The sequence below is a fragment of the Hyaena hyaena genome, unplaced genomic scaffold (genome assembly GCF_003009895.1).
Source record: "Hyaena hyaena isolate Hyena2069 unplaced genomic scaffold, ASM300989v1 scaffold_588, whole genome shotgun sequence".
Taxonomy (NCBI): Eukaryota; Metazoa; Chordata; class Mammalia; order Carnivora; family Hyaenidae; genus Hyaena; species Hyaena hyaena.
In genome coordinates, this window is record NW_024081222.1 from 563,841 (window position 1) to 585,427 (window position 21,587).

Genomic DNA, 21,587 nt, shown 5'->3' on the forward strand with positions numbered 1-21,587 from the left:
TTCCAGCAGCCGCGAGGCTGGTACACAGAGCAGATGACATGCAATGCTGCCTTTCCCATATCCCTGGTTCCCCATGGCAGGTAGGGGCAGGTCATATCTCACCAGAGTTGAGAGAATTAGATTTCTAGCTACTTGGATTTGGGCTCACATCACCGTGCCGAAGGAATGTTCACTAATCATTTCTGCAGTCCCAGTTGAGGAGATGCTTTTAGACTTTGGGCTGTCTTCATTCTTGAACAAAGTCCAGCATCCTCATTTAGGAGAGAAGGCAGAGTGACTGCCCAGACCTCCAAAGAGGATCTCTCTCTGCCTTTGAGAAAACCTGGGCCTCTATAGGGTCTTTATTTATGACCACTGTTGAAATAGATGTCGTCATACATGGTGGGGAGAAGAGGCAGCTGGGGCTCAGAGAGATTAATTAACCTGCCCACTGTTTCACAGGAATAGGTAGAAATCTGAGACTTGAATGGGGTTTTGTTTATTCTAAGATGTTCTTTATTTTATTTGACTCTCAGCTCAAAATTAAGGTATATAACTTTTGACAGTTGCTCTAGTCTCAGAGTTCTAAGGCAATTTTTAAAAAGCTCTGAGCTTCCTTTATAAATATGGTTTAGTGAATTATGGTCTAAATGAAGCAACCAACAAACTAAGCAAACAAAAAACAAAGGTAAGAAAAAACTTTGCAATTATTTCCCATTAAATAAATAATACATGTGTGTATAATTTGCCTCTGTCACCCCAAGAAGAGATTTAATGAATGATTTGCATTCATTTGGACATGATTTGGACATGTTTACAAAACATTTTACTGTATTAATATGTTTATATTAATAGTTTTTAGTGAATATATATAGTTTTTAGTGAATTTTTTTAATTGACTCCTGGTACTTGGCATGTGAAATAAACCATGCTCTGTAAGTTTTTAGCCAGTTATTCATTATCACATCTTTTAATACAAGCTGTATGTCAAGATGCCTTTTCAACCCAATATAATAATCCTATAATTATAGGATTAATTTTTCACTATAATTCTTTCTTTTCTTTAATGTTCATTTATTTTGAGAAGGAGAGGGTGTGGGATGGACAGAGAGAAAGAGGGAAAGAGAATCCCTAGTGCACAGTATGATGGGGGGCTTGAACTCACGAACTGCCAGATCATGACCTAAGGTGAAATCACAAGTTGAATACTTGACCAACTGAGCCATGTAGGCACCCCAATCCTTACTATAATTTTGAGGTTATAGGGAGAAAACAAGAAGAAAGTGTCTTTTTTTTAAGTGTTTGTTTATTTTGAGAGAGAGAGAGAGTGAGTGAACACACAGGGGAGGGGCAGAGAGAGAGGGAGACATGGAATCCAAAGCAGGCTCCAGGCTCTGACCTGTCAGCACAGAGCCCGATATGGGGCTTGAACTCACAAACTGTGAAATCCTGCCCTGAGCTGAAGTCGACGCTTAACTGACTGAGCCACCCAGATGCCCTGAAAGTGTATTTTTAAATGATTCCAGTATGAGTGGTTAAAAAAAAAAAAAAAGTACTGTTAATGTGTCAGTGTAACTGGAATTGTTACAGTATATAAAAGGAAGCACCTGCCTAGCTCAGTCAGTTAAGCTTCCAACTCTGGCTCAGGTCATGATCTCAGTTTGTGAATTTGAGCCCCACATTGGGCTTTGCGCTGACAGCACAGAACCTGCTTTGGATCCTCTGTCTCCCTCTTTCTCTCTCTCTCTGAATCCCCCCCACCTTAAAAATAAACATTTAAAGAATATATATAGAAGAATATGGTGTTTTGGCAAAAATTACACATTAACTAATATAATTGACTTTCAAATAAAGACCATTTTTGTTTGAAGTAGAGATGCAGGTTTCTTAAAACTGGGGTTTCATAGACTTTGGCTTTTACCTATTGATGTGAAAGAAGCAGAATTTCAGAACTGAAGTCTTTAAAGTAGTGGAACAAAGGGGGTAAACGGTTTATGGATTTGGCATTCTTTGCAAGGTCATATAGATTTACAAAGGAAACTTTTAACAGGATCTGAGGAGTTGGAAAGGATTAAAAATGCTCTAGTGCCATTGGACATAACTTTTGCCAACCTATGTTTTCTGTCTTAGTTTTTGTGATATTATCATCAATGGAATCTGCTCCACAAATGAGTAATATTAATCATCTTCATGTATTCTGAAAACCTTTGGCCAACTTCCCTGCCTTTTTCATGCTTTGCTGGGTGTAGTTTTCAGGGTGGAGTGATTACTGTGATTGCTCCTGACAGATGCCTGTTGGATGACTGAGCAAGAAGGAACCCAGGGCTGAGCAAGAAGGAACCCAGGGCCACAGTGACTGAAGTCATCAATGAAAAAAGAGCAAGGGTTGATGCAACATATGCCCAACATGTGGACATTTTATCTTAAGAATTTATTCAACATTAAAAAATTTCAATCCAAAGTTATAAATTTTTCTACTTCTAGAAGTGGTCAAAGTCCTTCAGTAACAGAAGTCTCCTGGAGAAGGGGCTAGATCCTTCCATCACTTTTCAGTTCCTTCCTTGTGCTCTGTTGACACTACTCCTACCAGCAGCTCAGAGGGTGTGTTGGGTCCTATCTATGCAAGCTGAGCTTCCCATAGACTTTATGCAGTAGGGATTTCGTCTGGGTTTCATAAAAATTAATAGTAGCATTACTTTAATCAACACTTGTGATTGTTTTCAGGGCTCAGTAACGTCTTCAATATTCTTTTTCTCTAGGGGAAGCGTAAGGTTTTATAGGGGTGAGATATAAAGCTATATAAGCTAAATTCTATGCATTTAGCTTGTCCAAAAGAGTAAAATAAGGACACACAAGAAAAATTAATTTACGGAGACCTCACCTAACTGTGCTCCAGGTGATGTCTAAATGTGTAATGGTAGAGTCATGTTAACCCTGAGTAGCCATTTTGCTTTTGGTAAAATTTGATCCAAGCCATATAAACAAAATCTTTTTTCTAAGCTGTTTTCACTGGGTGATTTGTGCTTATCTTCTAGGAGCTACAAAAAAAGAATGATAAAAATTGTTTCTCTGCCTGTCTGTCTGCACTCAGTTCTGTGTCCCAGTGCTTCACGGGTCTCAGTTTGTCAGCGGGACTGCGTCTGCAGCTTTTCAGTAAAAGTGTGGTAGGGGATGGTTGGTCTCAAAGTGGACAAACACACAGGTGTCCTGATACCTTCTTCTCAGAACATAATGGTGAATGAGCACCTGCTCTGCACGTAGGAGCTTCCATCCAGAGAAGTCTGAACTACTTAGAAGACCTGAGGACACTTCCCCAGTGGCTGCAACAGGACCAACTTTTATTCTTGGTTAGAAAATCTGTTGGTGAACTCTATTCAGTGATAAGAAGGAAAGAACTGTTGATATATGCACCATGGGTGAATCTGAAAATCCTTCTTCTGAGTGAAAGAAACCATATGAAAAAAAGTACGTGATATATATGATTCTATTGTTATAAAATTCTAGGAAAGGCAAATTGTTTTGTAGGGACAGAAGGAGATCTGCAGCTGCCTGGGGATGTGGGGGTGAGGAGAAGAGGTATGGCAGCAGGCACTGGGGAGGGTTACAGGAGCACACTAGGAAACTTGGGGGGTGATGCACATGTTCCTTATGTTGATCGTGGTGACAGTTTCATGGATGTAGACATTGTGAACATATGTCAAATTGTGCGCCATATATATGTGCAGTGTAACGTTTGTTTATTATACCATGTGTATCACAAGAGCAGGGAATGTTGTATTACTGGTGTAACAGAAATTAGTTGTCACCTGCCATAGACAGCAGGTAGGTAAGAAAATAAAGGCAACTAAAACAGAACATGAAAGAAAAGCCTACCTTGCCTTTTGTTGTCTGGGCATAGGGAAGGTCCCCATGTTTTATATACTTCCGTTCCCATCTGTTTTGATTCTTAAACTGTCTTTTTTTGATGGGCAGGGAATTTTATTTTATTTGTCAAGAGCAGGAGTTTTGAAGTTGGGCAGACCTCGGTTTGGCCTAGTCATCTGCTAGCTGTGTGCCTTTGGACAGACACTTGACCTTTCTGATTGTTTTTTTCCTACCTATGAAGTGGGATGACAGAGGCATAATAAGTCGTCCATAAATGGAAGCAATATTTGTTATTATTTTTATTCATTTCACATTCTGATTCCCACAAGGTTTAAAATATAGTGTTGAGTGAGAAAAGACAGTGTTTTGAATTCATAGGAGGTCATTCTACTGTGGAGAAATGGAATCAGGAGTATTGCTTAAAGAAGAAGACAAAGATCATTGCATAAAGGGAAGGGAGCCCAGGCAAGAGACTGTAGATGCTTTGCCCAATGCCACTTTTCTTTTTTCCTCATGGTGAGCATCTGGCTACCAGGGGAACTTCTCATCTGTTTTTTGTGTGTTTAGTGACTTCTACTCTTTGCAAGATTTGTTTTTAATTCATTAGTCTTTTCTTTTGTCCATTAATAATGTCCTTGTTTATGAGTGCCATGTTCACGATTGCTTTTTGAGAAATGTATTCCCGTATTTAGCCTGTACTTGTTTGTTTAGATGTATGAACATTTGTCACCCTCTGTAGGAAAAATGTTTTGGCTTTCTAGATGTTTTGCCTAAATTTTGCTGATAGATCTTACTTAACTTTTTATTAGTTCTTATAAACTTAATTTAAAAAATTAATATATATATCTATATATCTATATATATACTTATGGAAGAGAAAGTTGATTAGTTTATCCAAAAGTAGTCATACTGTTGATAAGTAAGTTTGCAGGATATATAGTAAAACTTTTTTTTCTTTACCTCTGAAAAGATACCATTTTCACTTACAGAACTAGAAGAATTACCTGCTTTCCCCTGATCTTGACCTAATTTTTTCCCTCTGCCAGCTGTTTGCAGGGATTTGACAAGTGATTGATTTGCTTTTAGAGGGTCCTGGAACTGCACAAAGTGTTTTTCATATTGAGCAAGACATGCCCAGTTTTTCACAAGTTTTAAGATTTATTGCCTCCTCCTAACGTGTTGCAAATGAGTTTGTTTGCTATTTATTTTACTCAGAAAGTAGTAATTGTTGTCATTAGCTGAAGAGCAGCCTTGGTCATAAAGAAGGATAGACTGCCTTTAACACTGTCTGTTTTTATTTGGCATCTTTGCAGGACTGGACATTAGGTGGGTAGACTGCTACTTCCCTTTTACTCATCCTTCCTTTGAGATGGAGATCAACTTCCACGGAGAATGGCTAGAAGTTCTTGGCTGTGGGGTGATGGAACAGCAACTGGTAAATTCAGGTAGAAAAGAATCCAACATTTTATTTGTAGGCTCTCTTGAAAAAGACTCTTTTCTCCTTCATTTGTGTATTTATTTTCGTATGCATTTATGTGCCCTTGTAAGGACAGCCTCACCATCTCTCTCTCTTCCTGTTGCCCCTATACTTGTCCCTTAACTCTGTCCCTACTTAACTCTGGAAGAACTTCACTTCTCACATCTAATTTTGCAAAGACTTCCTTATTTTGGAGATCTTCCTTGTTGGCACTGAAGTGTTGGCTTTGTACTTCATAGATTCATATTTGTTGATATGTTGCTTTGCAGTTGTCCCTAGGCATTTGATCCCTACCACATGAGTGCAGTTTGTTTTCCAAACTGTTTAAGAAACAAATATAGACTATTAAGAACCAAGGCCAAAGTATAATCCTTTTTTGTTCTTATTTCATTTATAATAGGGCCCCAAATTCAAGATATTTCATAAATGCAACCGGATACAATGTAAAACTACCTGGGCCTATAATGTGTAGTTGTTAGCTGCCCTCAGTGCTGGCAGTGCCATGTGACTGAGGGTAAGTGGGAAGATTAGGCCTCTCATTACATTCTACCTATCTGTAGGTACTTGGAAAGGATCTATACAGCTCTTCTCTACAGGACCATTGCTTAGTAAAAATGAGAGTCTCTAAACTTAATTTCAGAGCTGTTTTTTTTTTTTAATCACTATCTGAGTATAATTAAACAATATTTTTTGAGAGTATAAATCTTCCATAGCAAGTTGGTGGCACTGGGCATTTGAGCAGGAGCTCACTGTGTAAGCAGTAAGTGGAGGGGAACCGATGTGGATTGCACTGCACCCCTCCCCCCTTCCCATAGTGGGGCATTTACTCTTGCCTTGGAGGGCAGTGGCTCTGGTTCAGGGTTGGTCACAGGGCCTCGTGCAGCAGAATGGAGAAGAGCAGGCCCTGTTGGTGGCTGAGAAATGTGGAGAGACCACAGGTAAGGTCATGGAATTAGAGAATAAGGATGGTGTGAGACAGAAGAAATGGGGTGGCAGTCAAGTGCAAGATTTGTGGTATCCAACTTGGGAGACTGGAGGCCTAGCCTTCCCTTCTTAACTCCTAGGTAACCTCAGTCTGCAGGGGCCTGGACTCAGCTCACAGATTCCTCTCCTTTCCGTCAAGGAAAGCATGGGGGAAAAGCCTAGCATGGGGCCAAATGCTTCTTGGATAGTTTTCTAGTATTTGAAGAGCTGACCTAGAGAAGAAGGACAGAGAGGTTGCATGTTAAGGGCTGTGTATAAAAGTTGTGAGGCTTGGGGCTGGATGTCTGTCTTAGGTTTTCTGTTGGTTGACAGCTGTGTCAACTTCAGGCAAGTTGCTTAAACCCCTGTGAGTCTTAGTTTTCTCGTAGCTAAAATGGGCACAATGATACCTCACTCAAAGTTTCATTATGAGGATTCATCTAGGTGATGTATGTAATGTGCTTATTAGTACCAGGTCTGGCATGCTGACTAAAATTAATTGCTGATTTTGTTTTTTAATTTTTTTTTAAATGGTTAGAGCCATTTAGCAACAGAGCCCCCTTAAAAAGGAAATATTTGAACAGAGGCTGTCCTGCACATCACAGAAATGATTTCTCATTAATTGGAACTAGATTACCTCTTTGATCTTAGTCATCTCAGTATCCAGGATTCTAGTCTGAGTGATTTTAGAGGGAAAAAGACAATAAACAATAGTAAGAGACACCAGAAAATCAGCCCAATACATGTATATTCTTCTTAGTAGAAAACACAAAAAATTAGGATCAAATATGTAAGATTTAATCTCTTCTTGAGCAGGAGCTATCTTCAAATACTTCTGGGGTATTTTTGTTTGTTTTGTTCTGTTTCTTAGAAGATTTGAAGGAATCCCAGGCTTCCTCCCAGAAGCATGTATTATCAGGGGCCAGGACTGAGAAAGCTGGTCAGGGGATGGTCAACTTAACATGTCAGTTGTTGCTGGGAATGGTGCTTCCTTGATGGGTTTTTATGAGGTTTATTCACACAGTAATTGGCCAAATACAGTTATCTGAAACAGGTTTCGAAGTCATTATTGTGCATTAATGGGACTGCTGTTCCACAGTTAGATCAGCAGTGTCAAATGTTCTTGATGCAAATGGCAAAGTGAAAGAAAAAAAATTAAAAAATCCAGGATATCTAAGATGCAAACATATTTAAGAGATTCAGAGTTGTGGTAAGGTGTGCTTTTAGTTGGTGGAAAATTGTGCAGATGAATTTTAAATGAAATATCTTGCAAGTAAGGGAGACTAACGAAAAGGAAGAAGAGACGATTTTGTAAAAGAAATTCTGTGTGGGCTGTGCTATTTGAACTTCAAGTTATTGTGACAAAGTTCTGCTCTGTGTTCTCAGACTCGGATGTGTTTTGACATCTGTAGTTAAAAATCTTTAAACTGTGTGCCTGGCAGTCATCAACCGCAGGCTTTATTTGTAAGAACAGCTAATTTTCTGTCTGCTGAGTTCCGTGGTCTAGAGAAAGGTTGACTGCACACTTCAGTCCTCTGGTTCCATTTTGCTGTTCCTTCCATCTTCTCGCCTACATTTCCTTCCCTCCCCTGCACTCCCCTGCCTTTTAAAATAGAACTTCCAAGAAACACTAACATTGGTGGTTATATATCTCCTTTAAAGATCTCACAGCAGCACAGGTAAGTACTACAGTAACTGGATAACAAAGAAACCGGGACTGGACAGTGAGATTAGCAGCCACACTTGAGCCCTTCCTGTAGGCCAGCATCTCACCACATCTCATCAATGCTTCTGAGCCTTTCTTTCATATAGTCTTGATAACAAGGCTCCCATGTAGATGCTGGTATGATCCCCATTGATAGAGCCTGAGGAAAGGACCATGCTGTGCTATCCAGATAATAAACTGCATGATTTCAAAATGGCTAGAAATCCATTTCCAATAAACTATTCTTTCACACTTAGAATGAAGAACTGAAACCAAATGAAACAAATAACAGCAAACAGAACTCTCTTTGGTCGGTAATTATTTGTTACCCCTAAAGAAGGGCTACGCCACCATGTATGTTATCTCCTATGATAGAGTGCATTTAATTAAAAGCAGGGAATTAGATTGCTAATATGCACAGTCTGTGAATACTCTATTACACATTTAAGTTGACTATGGAATATATGTGGAGTTCCCCCCCCGCCCCCCCGGAGTAAGATAAGGCTTTTTCACATAGATTATAAAATTTTACTTTATTTCTTCTTTATTTTTTAGTGTCTTTATCATTGCTTTCAGTTTTCTTAGATTTAGTAATCGTGATGTGGGTGGTGACAATTGTCATGATTTGATTGGTTTTTCTTTGAGGACAGTACTGAGTCATGTCCCCAAATACCACACCCTCATTTCCCATTGGGTTGACTCAGGCTGCTGATGTCTTTTCAGGTAATATACAAAGCACAAACATCTAAAATCATCACCAGGGTGACTGTAGGCTGTCACTGTACCAGGAAGGAATTTACCATTTATTGAGCCCCTGTGAAATTTAGAAGATTGTACATAGGCCCGAGGATAGAAAAAGCTCTGTAGTGGAATATAACATTTAAAAGATGGAATCTCTTTCTTCATGTCTTTTCAAAATTTAAAAGTGGGCTCTTTTGGGAAAACCTTGTAAATATGTACATGAACAGTTTCTTTTTTTTTTTTTTAAGTTTATTTATTTTTGACAGAGAGGGAGAGAGAGAGAATCCCAAGTAGGCTCTACACTGTCATCTCAGAGACTGATGCAGGTCTGGAACTCACAAACAGTGAGATTATCTGAGCTGAAACCAAGAGTTGGATGCTAAACTGACTAAGCCACCCAGGCTCCCAGTTTCCAGTGTTAACAATCATTTGTTGTTGTTGTTGATTTGTCAAATTTCTCTTGAATTCCTTCTAAGACTGTAGAAAAATAAAATAAGCATTGTTCTTCCTTTGGGAATAGCATAGCCTACACAGACATACAAATGATTACAATACTGTGTGGTAAGTATTTGTAACAGGGGTATGGCAGGCAGAACGGCGGGGAAGAAGAGATTGAAAAAGATTGTGCCAAGACCTTGTCCTGATTACATTCGGGATGGAATGCTAGAAATATGAGTATTTGAAATGTGTGTCCCGGAACAATTTAGATTTCTGTTTGCAAGGAGTTGTGTACTTTATGAACTTTGCTTGTATGTCCAAGTAGGATACCCAGTGCTTCTTTTCCTATGTGAATAAATACCTATCTCCAGTCTATTACTGTCTTGGTAGCCAATCTCTGAAGCCTCTGCACCACTTGTGACATTCAGTGTTATTAATCTCAGCTGGAGAACTTTTAGAGGATTCAAGCAAGATGTGTGTCTGTACCAGGCATAGTATTATGTACAGGCAGACTTGCCGTTCGTCTACTTAGCATCTTTTGTGTGTAAGGCACTGTGCCTCCCAAAGAGGAGGACACGAACACCATTAAGATGTGACCTCTCCCTGTAAAACTTAGCATGTAGTAGGGAAGATGAGACTATATAATTAGAGCATGGTAACATAAGTACCACTCTTGAGATGGAGCTTTGGGAGGTGTGAAGAAGGGACTGTGTCCATCCGTTAGATCAATAGAAGCATCAGAGAGGAGGTGGCATTTGAACTGGGCCTTAACTAGTGGTTAAGTGTGTGCCTGGTAATCACCTGGAGAGCATTTGTAAAATGTTCATATCAGGGTATGTAGGTCTAGGATGAGGATTGAGATGTGCATTAAAAAATTTTTTTTTTTAATGTTTATGTTTGAGAGAGAGAGAAAGACAGTACAAGCAAGAGAGGGCATAGAGAGAGAACGAGACACAGTCTGAAGCAGGCTCCAGGTTCTGAGTCAGCACAGAGTCTATTGTGGGGCTTGAACTCACAAACTGTGAGATCATGACCTGAGCTGAAATCGGACGCTTAACCAACGAAGCCACCCAGTTACTCCTGAGATGTACATTTTAAACAAATTGCCTAGATAAATCTTGTGATTGACCCACACTCAGACCATGCTTTGAAAACCCTATCTTTATGTTGAACATTTTCTCCAATTTTATTGGCGTATAATTGATGTGTAATCAACTATGAATATTTAAACTGTACAGTTTGATCCGTTTTTGACATATGTGTATACTCATGAAACCATCATCACTGTTAAGATAATAAACATTTTCATTACCAACCAGAGTTGCCATGCGCCCTTTTGGTAATCTGTCCCTCCCTCCACCCTGTCGCTAGGCAACCACCCATCTGCTTCTGTCATTATAAGATTAGTTTGGATTTTCTAGAGGTTTATATAACTGGAATCATACAATATGTACTCTTTATGTTTTGCTTCTCTCCCTCAGCATAATGATTTTGAGATTAATCCATGTTGTATATATTGATCAGTGTTGTATACATCATTCATTCCTTTTTGTTTTTATTGTTTCATTGTATAGACCTACCCAATTTGATGATCCATTCACTTGTTGATGGACATTTAGGCTGTTCCCAGTTTGAGCTATTACAAATAAAGCTGCTATAAATATTTGTATAACAGTCTTTGTGTGTGTGTATGTATGTTTCCATTTCCCTTGGAAAAAATCTAGGAGTGGAATGTTCTATAAATGTCAAAAAGATCAATGTAATTGAATAGCATTCAGCTCTTTTATGTTTACTGCTTTTTGGGGGCTTAATATTCTATCAATTTCCCAGAAAAGAATGTTAAAATTTTCTACTTATGATTATAGGCTTGTCTGTTTGCTCTTTTATTCCATCAATTTTTCTTCATGTTTTTTGAAGCTATATTATTAGATGTATATGCTTTTATAACTCTGATGTCTTCTTCATGAGTTGCCTCTTTTATCAGCATGAAATATCATCTTTAACTCTGGTACTTCTCTTTTTCTTGAAATCTGTTTTATTTATATTAAAATATGCGCTTTAGCCTTACCCCCTGTTTACAGTTGCCTTTATGTTGTTATAGTTACATGTGTTATGTCTACATACATTGAAGACCTCACCACTCAGTGTTAAACTTTTTTGCTTTAAAAAGTCATATGCATTTTAAAGAACTTAGGAGACTATAGTTTTCTTTTCTACTTACCTAGCTCTTTACAAGTTCTCTTGCTCTTTTCATTCCTGAGGATGCTTGTTTCCCTCTGGTATTTTTTCCCTTTTGTATGGAAAACTTCCCTTACCAGTCTTACAGAACATGTTGATGAATTTCTTAGTGCTTCTTTATCCGAGAATGTCTTTATTTGCCCCTTACCATGAAGAATATTTTTACTGAGAATAGAATTCTGAATTGGTAGATCTTTTTTCTTAACAATTTAAAGATGTTTATTCCATTGTTTTCTGCCTCTACAGTTTGTGTAGAGAACCACAGAATCATTTCAATCATTGTTCACTGAAATGTAATGTGTTGTCTTTCTTTAGCTACTTTCAAGATTGTTTTCTTTACCTTTGGTTTTCAGCAGTGTGGTTTTGATGCATCGAGGTGTGGTTCTTCTTGGACTCTATCTGTTTTGAGGTTCACTGAGCTGGAGTCTGTGAATTTATGTTTTTCACCTGTTTTGAGAAGTTTCTGGTCATTTTTTCAGATAATTTTTCTATCTCAATCTTTTTCTCCTCCCCTTCTAGAGCTCAAGTTATATCCATGTTAGATCTTTCAGTTTTATCCCAGAATATCCCAAGGCTCTGCTCACTTTTCTCTATCTGTTGCTGTTTTTCATACTAGATAATATCTGTTCCATGTTCATGTCCTGTATCACCTCCTCAGAGCTGCCTTGGTCATAAAATATATTTTTTTATTTCAGAATATATTTTTTAACTTTGTATTTGTTTTTAATTTATTTATTGGTACCTATTTCCCTTCTGAGAATTCCTATATTTTCATTCTTATCAATTGTGTTTTTCTTTACCTCATGGAATATAGTATAGTAATTGCTATAAAATATCTCTCTCATAGTTCCAACATCTGAATCACATCAAGAATGAATTCTATTTAGAATTTATCACATTTTCTTGGTTCTTTGCTGAATAACTCTGTGTGCTAGAAGTTGTGAACTGGAAGTTGTATGCACTCTGTCCTGTTTTAAATTTGTGATAACTGTTGATATTTTAGTAGATGGTCACTTGGTGAGGTTTAGGCCTTAGTTCTGACATCTTTCCTATGGGCAGTGATTTAGATCTCAGTATAAGTCTTAGCAATGCTGATCTCTGTCCTTCCTGCACATATGTACTTGAGGGGTTATTCTGAAACTCATGTGAATGGTTCATATCTCATTTCAGTTTTCTCAACTTTTGCTATGCTGGCTTGAGTCTGTGCTGGGCATGTGTAGTCAGGGGTTAGGCTGATGCTTATGCAGGTAGAATTAGGGCATCTCCTCTGGGCTCTTCTCCACTACAAGTCACAGAGCCCTTCCCCTGAATATAGAAGGACAGGTTTCTCTTGGAGCCTTAGCTGCCCAGGATGCTATGCAGCTCTGCAGCTGAGGCGCACCTGTGGAGTAGAAACATGGGAGAAGCAAACAAACATGAAATTCCTCCTATATAGGTTGTTTCTCCAAGTTTTGACTTTCAATCAAAATTTGTCTATATACTTTTCATAGTGCTTTTTTAGTGTGTGTGTGTGTGTGTGTGTGTGTGTCCGTGTCCTTGTCCAGGGATTTAAATTGCAATCAGAGTGATAGAGGGCTCATACCTCCATAGTGAGACCAAACTCGAGATTAGATTGTGAAGACACCCCTGGTAAAAGGATAATTACATGGACTTATCTGTGTGGTGCCAGAATAGTGTGGGTATATTGGGTCCACTAGTATATTTAACCTATCAACTTTATTATTTTTAAAAAATTTTTAATGTTTATTTATTTTTGAGAGACGAGAGGGTGAGCAGGAGAGGGGCAGAGAGAGAGGGAGACACAGAATCCGAAGCAGGCTCCAGGCCCTGAGCTGTCAGCAACAGAGCCTGATGCAGGGCTCGAACTCACAAATCATGAGATCATGACCTGAGCTGAAGTCAGACACTCAACCAACTGAACCACGCAGGCGCCCCAATCTGTCAATTTTATTAATTAAAATTAAACACAGTGCACTTTTTAGGTAAAACACCCAGTTGAGACTAAGATCTGGCAGATTCTAGTTTCTTCCTTTCCTTCCCGTCTCACTCCAATCTTTCTCCTTCCCTCCCTACCTTTCCTTTAGCCTTCTAACTTTCCTCCCTTCCCTTAAGTCAGTCTTGGCCCTGTTAGTGCCCTTTCAGAAAAGCAACAAATATGTATCAGCCCCACATGTATGCATGGCCTTGTAGTTCCTCCTAGTGACACATTTTCAAGCTGTCAGAGTAGAGATATCTGTTCAAATATTTACTTAGCCTTTATCCTTTTTCCCTTTTCAAAATGGGTAAGATGAGATTTTCTTTCTGACATAAAAACAATATGTACTCATTGTAAAATTTAAAAAATAGGATATAAAAAAGAAAATAAAAGCAATTCTGTTGCTTTTTACCTAGATAAAACTTTTAAAAGATGCATATATATAATTATTGGCCATACCCAAATGAAAAAATTGTATATATTTTAGAAAAATAGAATCATCCTTTGATTTTTTTTGTATTATGCTTTTCCACAACAAATTTGACATGAGTGTTTTTTCATTTTACCAAATATTTACCTACATAATCATTGTTAATGGTTGTGTAGCCATTGTGGGGTAGTCTTTTGGCAATTTATGTAACAATAGATTGTTGACAGTAAATAGTCTTTATACAGGCATTGGGCTATTTCCATATTTTGACTGTTGTGTATAATGCTGCTGTGAGCGTGCATGTTACATGTATTTGAGTCATTGTTTTCCATTTATTTGGGTTCATAACTAGGAGTAGAATTGCTGTGTCATATAATAATTGTGTTTAACTTTTTGAGGAAGTACCAAATTATCTCCCACAATGGCTAAACCATTTTACCTTCCCACCAGCAATATATGAAACTTCTATTTCTCCTCTTCCTTGCCATTGCTTATTATTTTCTGTTTGCCTGGTATTGTTTTGGTTTGTTTTATAGCCATCATAGTAGGTATGAAGTAGTCCCTCACTGTGGTTTTGATTTTTATTTCCCTAATGGCTTATAATATTAAACATATTTTCATATGCTGTTTGTATATATTCTTTAAAAATGTATCTATTCAATTTCTTTGCTTATTTTAAAGAAAATTTATTTAACGTTTATTTACGAGAGAGAAAGAGAACAAGAGAAGGAGCAGGGGAGGGGTAGACAGAGAGGGAGACACAGAATCCAAAGCAGGCTTCAGGCTCTAAGCTGTCAACACAGAGCCTGACACGGGGCTTAAACTCATGAACTGTGAGATCATGACTTGAGCTGAAGTCGGATGCTTAACTGACTGAACCACCCAGGTACCCCTTTGCTCATTTAAAAAATTGGATTGTCTTTTTGTTGCTGAGTTGTAAGAAGTCTTTAGTTGTAAGAAGTCTTTATATATTCTAAATACTAGACCTTTATCAGATGTATGATTTGTAAATATTTTCTCTAATTCTATAGGTTGTCTTTTTATATCTCGATTTTGATATGTCCTTTGAAGCACAAAATTTTTAGATTTTTTTAAATGTTTTTTATTTATTTCTGAAAGAGAGAGACAGTGTGAGCAGGGGAGAGTCAGAGAGAGGAGACACAGAATATGAAGCAGGCTTCAGGCTCTGAGCTAGCTGTCAGCACAGAGCCCAACGCGGGGCTCGAACCCGTGAACCATGAGATCATGACCTGAGCTGAAGTTGGACGCTTAACCGACTAAGCCACCCAGGCACCCCTAAAATTTTTAGATTTTAATGAAATCTAATTTATGTGTTCTTTTTCTTCTCTTGCACTTGCTTTTAGTGTCATATCTAAGAATCTATGGTCAAACTTAAGGTCAACTAGATTTACCCCTATGTTTGTGGTTTGGGCTCTTGTATTTAGGTCATTTATCCATTTTGTGTTAATTTTTGTACATGATGTGAGGTAGAGGTCCACATTTATTCTTTTGCGTGTGGACATCCAGTTGTTCCAGTACCATTTGCTCAAGAAACTATTCCTTCTCCATTGAAAGCTTTAGGCACCTCTGTCAAAGATCAGTTGACCATAGATGTATAGGTTTATTTCTGAACTCTCAGTTCTATTCCAGTGTTCTGTGTTTCTGTCCTCACATCAGTACCACATATTTTGAGTCCTGTAGCTTTGCAATAAGTTTTAGAATTGGAAAGTGTGAGTCTTCCAACTTAGTTCTTCTTCTATTCATTCTCTACTTTTTCCTGTAAACCTACTGAAGTCTCTCTAATTTTTTAAGAGTTATTTTTTCTTAAAATTATTGTCATTGAAATACTTTATTTTTATACTTTGTGTGCTTATCTGTCTGTATCTCTCTGCATTCCAGTGCTTTATTTTATCTATCAGTCTACTATCCCCCACCTATCTTAAGAGACAAAGGACATTATACAGCCAAACCTCCCTGACCCCACTGTATATATCCCTTTTTGTTAGTATCTTCCCTCTTTCCCTCCATCCTATGAGCAATCACTATTTTGATTTTGTGTTATTATCTTGATTTTATTATATATTTACTATGTATATTATAAAAAGTTAGCTTTCATGGGCTTTGATATTTTTGCAAATGGAATTATGCTATCCTTGTATGACTTGACTTTTTCATGTAGCATTGTGAAGTTCATCTGTGTTGTTATATGTAGAGTTTTAGTTCAGTCATTTTTCACTACTTAAATTCTATTGGATGAATACGCCATAGTTTATTCATCTAGTGAGCATGTGATTATTTCCAATTTTTTATCTTTTTTTCCTATTACAAATGCTATTGTTGAACATTCCTGTACTTCCTATGTATATACGTGTAAGAGTTTCTCTGATGTATATTCTATTTAGTAGTGGGTTTCCCAAGTTAGTTCGTATGAACATCCTAAGCTTTATTGGCCATTACAAGATTGTTTCCCTGAGTGGTTGGTCAAATTTACACTACCTTGTGCATTTGTATGAAAGTTTTTGTTGCTCTGTATCTTCTTTTACACTTGACTTCATTCAAATTATTTGTTGACTACTGGGTTTAAAATAGTATCTCACTATCATTTCGTTTGTACTCACTTGATTATATTAAGGTGAATACATTTTTTATATGTTTATTTGAAACTGATAGTTTTTCTTTTGTGCTTTTCCAGATGGGCTCACTTTTCTATTTGTCTTTTTTTTTTTTTTTAAGTGATTGGTAGGAATTCTTTATTTTGAATGCTCATCATCTGTCATTTTTATGTATTATAATTGTATTTTCTAGTAGGTGACTTTTTTTTTCCCCAGTTGCTCTTTCATAAATGGAATATATGCATTTCTTACCTGAGTAACTTTAGATTTCTTCATATAATGCCATTCTCCAAAAAAAAGTCACTTCATCAGGGAATGTGAGTGGGTGTTAGTTGACAGGTTCTGTAAAGATAACCCTTCTGCTTGTCATTATTGATTCTGGTGTTTTAAATCTCTGATGTTATTGCTATATCATTCATATTTTCAGTATGGGGATTCTAAATATTTAATGACTTTCAAACATCTACCTTCTCTTTCCTAATGTTCTGTCAGATTTGGTCCTACCCCCTATGACAGTTTCTCTAGCTGGGAAGGTATGCTGTAGGATACACTTGTTTGACTAGGAAATGTAGCTTGGAGCTTGCTTGGGGATTCCAGTTACAGTATTTGTACAGAATTTGATTTGTCTCCTGGTATATTTGTTAGTTCTCTCTAGCTCTACTTAGACTACATGTCACCCCTTCAATATTCCCATTATTGCAATGAAAATAAAGGTTTTGGTAAGTTGATTTCAGGTTGTGGTATGAGTACATTTCTGATTTTTTTTAATGTTTATCTATTCAGTTTGAGATGGAGAGAGTGAGTAGGGGAGGGGTAGAGAGAGAGGGAGAAAGAGAATTCCAAGCAGGCTCCCCACTGTTAGGGCAGAGCCCAAAGCAGGTCACAATCTCACAAACAATGAAATCATGACCTGAGCTGAAATCAAAAGTCAGATGCTTAACCAGCTGAGCCACCCAGGTGCCCCATTTTCTGATATTTTTGCAGCTGTGGTAGAATGTACTTCATACTGTCTGTGGCATACTTTGTATATCTAGGAGACTTCTGGATAGCAGAGAATCTGCCCAGTGTAGTATTTTCAATATGTAAAGACTTACACATTTCACAAATATAAAGCAATTGCCTTCTTCCCTCAATATGGACTTAATTTTCCATTTTCAACTGTTTTTCTTTTCTTTTTTTCCTATTGTCTCCCCTATTCCTGAAACAGTAACCTCAATAACATAATCCAAGCATTAGCTTTAAAAGCAACGGAGTAGTTTACCAGTTTCCAAATAAGGGGTTTGGATTAGGAAGAAACGGAAATTTGGCAAGTTTGGAATGTTGCAAAATGTTGTTTCTTTCATTAAACTCCATTATTGTTCCCAGTTTGTACGCCCTCCCTGTATCCATGAACTTTGCCCCCATGACCTTGAAAGTACTTCCCACCTTGGAGGAGTAGATTTTCCTTCTCTGTTGATTTTTGGGCTTGGCCACGTGACTGTTTTGGCTAACGATATATTAGCAGATATGATATGAAGAGGCTTGAAATGTACTAGGCAGTTGGTTTTGCCCTTTTCTGTTCCCCTCCTTTTAATGAGATGAACATGCATAGCCTGCTGGTATTAGAACAGTAGGAAGCACACAGAATGGATCTAAACCAACCTGGAGCTTAAGCCCCGCCCGATCTGGACTCCCTGAGCCCCAGTCGAGCCCCAGCCCCATAGACATGTGGTTGTGGTTGTACACCACTGAGGTAGTGTACTGCTTTGTCCACCCGCAGTAGCTGGCTTTAAAACATACATTGTGGTGGTCCTGTGTATTGTTCCTCAGCTTACGCAGTGCTCATAGGTACGTAAGATTCTCTCTTGAAATATCATTTCATAGGATTGATTTACTTCTTTCAAGTTTTCCTTATCACTTCCCTTACTAGCTTAGTGACAAGGATGGTTGAAAAAGCTGGACTTTTTCTACCCACCCCACTGCTCCTGAGAAGCCATTGAAATTGTTTCCTAGTATTTTAGTGTGTGTTGTGGTTGTTCCCTAAACCAGGGAGTGATTCAGGATGGGATTTATCTGGAAAATTTTCCCCATGGGAGTTTATGAAATGCTACTGAAATGGAGGATCGTGTGTGTGTGTGCGCGCGCGTGTGTAAGTGTGTGTGTGTGTGCACCTGTGTACATGTATGTGTTCTCAATATAACCTTTTTTTTTAATATTTATTTTTGAGAGAGAGCATGAGTGGGGGAGGGCTAGAGAGAGAGGGGCAGAGAGAAAATCCCAAGCAGGCTCCGCACTGCCAGCACAGAGCCCAACACGGGGCTCAGTCTCATAAATCATGAGATCGTGACCTGAGCTGAAATCAAGAATCAGACATTTAACCTACTGAGCCATCCAGACACCCCTCAGTATAACCTTCTTATGGTTTCAGTGCTAGGTTTCTGACTTTAATCAGTCTTGGGTAGAAACCTCTGAAATCACTAGAATGTGAGCTTTGTGATAGTAGGGAATTTTTTGGTTTTAACGATGGGTATTGGATGGGTGGACCCCTTCTTCCTCATCCTGATATTAACTGTTCTTTCTCCAGGCTTATTGAAACAATAAAATGTGGAGGGAAACCACCCAGTTTCCCAGCCTGGCCCCTGGCCTATCTACTCTCAGCTTCTAACACAGAAAGATGCAGTGGGAAGTGCAGGGCCTCAGAGGGAAGATCTGCCTATAGTCAGTCCTGGCCACTCCTTGCTGCAGACATTTTGGGTAAGGCCTGAGTGTCGCATTTTCTTTATCTGTAAAATACAGGGCCTAGATGATATAAACTCCAGATTTCTTTTTAGCTCTCAGATCTTATGATCTGGCCTCTTAAACAAGCTAGAGATTTTTAATATTAATAAAACCCACAGGGGATTGTGTTTTGTTTTATAGCACCACATGGAAAATTGCATAACAGCAGGACTTTGGTATATATGGTCGGTTAATCAGGTTTCTTCCCCACACCCCCTTAAAGAAACTCTGTGTTAAAAAAAAAAAAAGAATGTTCATATAATTGAATTTTATTTAAACTATTTATGAAACTCTTGCTTCATGGGATTACTACAGCTTTGCAGGCAGGTAGCGATGTGCTCCTCAATGGCTCAATTTTATTTTCTCCCTCGCAAAAAGGCAATTTAGAAGTTTAGGAATTATTTATGGTACTGTGGGGATAAACACAATCTGGTAAGTTATTTTTCTTGTATCTTTTTTTTTTTTTTTTTTTAAGGTTTGATTCTGTGTTTTAGGTTGGAAACAGTATCTTCATGAAATGGCCCTGTTATGTCCATAGATAAAATGAAGTAATGTCATTAGGCAAAATTATACCAGATTCTCAAAGATTTTCTTTCATTGACATAATTCAGGATTTGGTCAAGTGTTAACAGTTCTCAAAGTGTATGACATGGAGCACTGGGTACTGTTGGGTGTTTCACACAAGAGAAGATTTTATATTCAACTAAGTGTGGGAATTACCGAGTTGACAAAGTCCTACAGCTCTGCTTAGCAGAGAGCATCTCTGAGCTAGGAAGACCTAGCTCTGTGCAAGGGATCGAGAGGGCAGCATTTCCAAACTTAAGAAGAAAATCCCTTTTGTGGAGCATACTCTAAGAAGGACACATAGGAAAATGCTTGTCCCTTGGTTGCTTGGGGTTGACTACAAACTAGGAGCCTAATAAAAGTGTGTTTTGGGGAAGTAATGACAAAGTATAGTAAGATAGTCTTTTAAAATTTTACCTTGAGGAGTGCCTTCAATATGAAGGAAAGCAACTGATGTTAACATACATAATTTAAAACATTCATTTGGCATTTTAGACTCTGTGGAGCCCTGGAAATTGAGGGGTTTGGGGCTTTGAGGGCATTAAGAAGGAAAAGCTCTCGAAATCCATTATTTCATACTTCCATTTATTAGAATAGGCCTTCCTTCCCTCTGTCCATTCCTTCAACAAACATTTATTAAGTATCTGTGTGGCAGCCATCATGATAGGTGCTGCACATACAGATGTCATTTCTGCCTTTGAAGAAGGAGTTAACAATCCAATGGAAGGGACTGCCAATGAAGCATCTGCTGTGTCCATGGTGCTGTGATAACAGTTGAAGGAAGACACCCTTTCTCAAGAAACTGGGCAAGGCTTCACCAAGGTTGTATTGCTTGAAGTGACCAATAAAGTTGATCAGGTTACATAATAGTAGTAGAATGAAGTAGAATTGCTTTCTAGGCAAAGAGAGTAGCTTTTGCAGAGATGTGTAGGGTAAGAGGCAGCACCATGTGTTCAGGAAAGACTGGTTAGTATGGGGTACTGGTCAGACCCAAGGCATGGGAACCAAGTAGAGGAGGCAGAAGACCTCCTTGGTCATAGTCAGCTTGGAAGAGCTTGGAGGGGATATAAAAGATCTTACGTCTCATCTTCTGGTAGTAGCAAGAATTGGGAGATTGTGAAGTAGGAGAAAGATTTGATCAGGTTTGTATTTTAGAAACTGGAATTACTGAGGAGAGGGATTTGGAGAAATGCAAGTTCAAAGAGAAGGAGACCAGGTGAACAGTCTGGACTCTAAATGATGAGAGCACTAGCTGAGGTGGTGGCAGGAGAGAGAGAGGCAGACTAGACTGGAGTGAATCTTAGGAGTTATTGCCAGGCTTTATGTGCTTGGGGCCACATTCTGAACATGCTGAAGGGATCAGGTAGTCCTGGTTGAGTGTTTCTAGACATAAGTGATACGCAGAACCTTTGGGCATGGTTCGCCACTGTACGCCCTCCAGAGAATTATAAGTGAATTCCATGACCCCTACCCTCTACCCTCTATACTATCAGTTGCCTGAGCCATACGTAACTAGCATTACTTCTTTCTTATCACTGAGGCATTTTTTTAAGAGAGAAGAGGCAGTAAAGGCCAGATGAACTCTGCAGTAAAAGAAGAACATTTTCTTTCTGTTTAATGAGAACTCTTCTGAATTGGATAGGCTTTGAGCCCTGCTCATGGATTCACTCCTGGATGAAATGCATGTGGTGAGTTGACTTTTATTATCTCTTCTAGAAGATTATTCTGACTCTTCTTGGACAGGCTCTCTCTCTGTCTACTCTAAGTCCAAGTGTATTTGCCTCCTGGAGAGTAACTGGTATCAACCAATAGTCTACATTGGTTGGCTGGCACAGAGAATATGT

General features: G+C 38.4%; 1 protein-coding gene across 7 annotated transcripts in view; it reads left to right on the forward strand.

Moving 5' to 3' along the window:
• The window catches only part of FARS2 (phenylalanyl-tRNA synthetase 2, mitochondrial), a 609,022-nt gene that overhangs the window by 268,673 nt on the left and 318,762 nt on the right, over nucleotides 1–21,587 (forward strand). For all 7 annotated transcript variants that reach the window (XM_039256852.1, XM_039256849.1, XM_039256850.1 and 4 more), the window contains one exon: nucleotides 5,157–5,288. In XM_039256852.1, coding sequence (XP_039112783.1) covers nucleotides 5,157–5,288 — 132 coding nt within the window. The remainder of the gene's footprint in view (nucleotides 1–5,156; nucleotides 5,289–21,587) is intronic.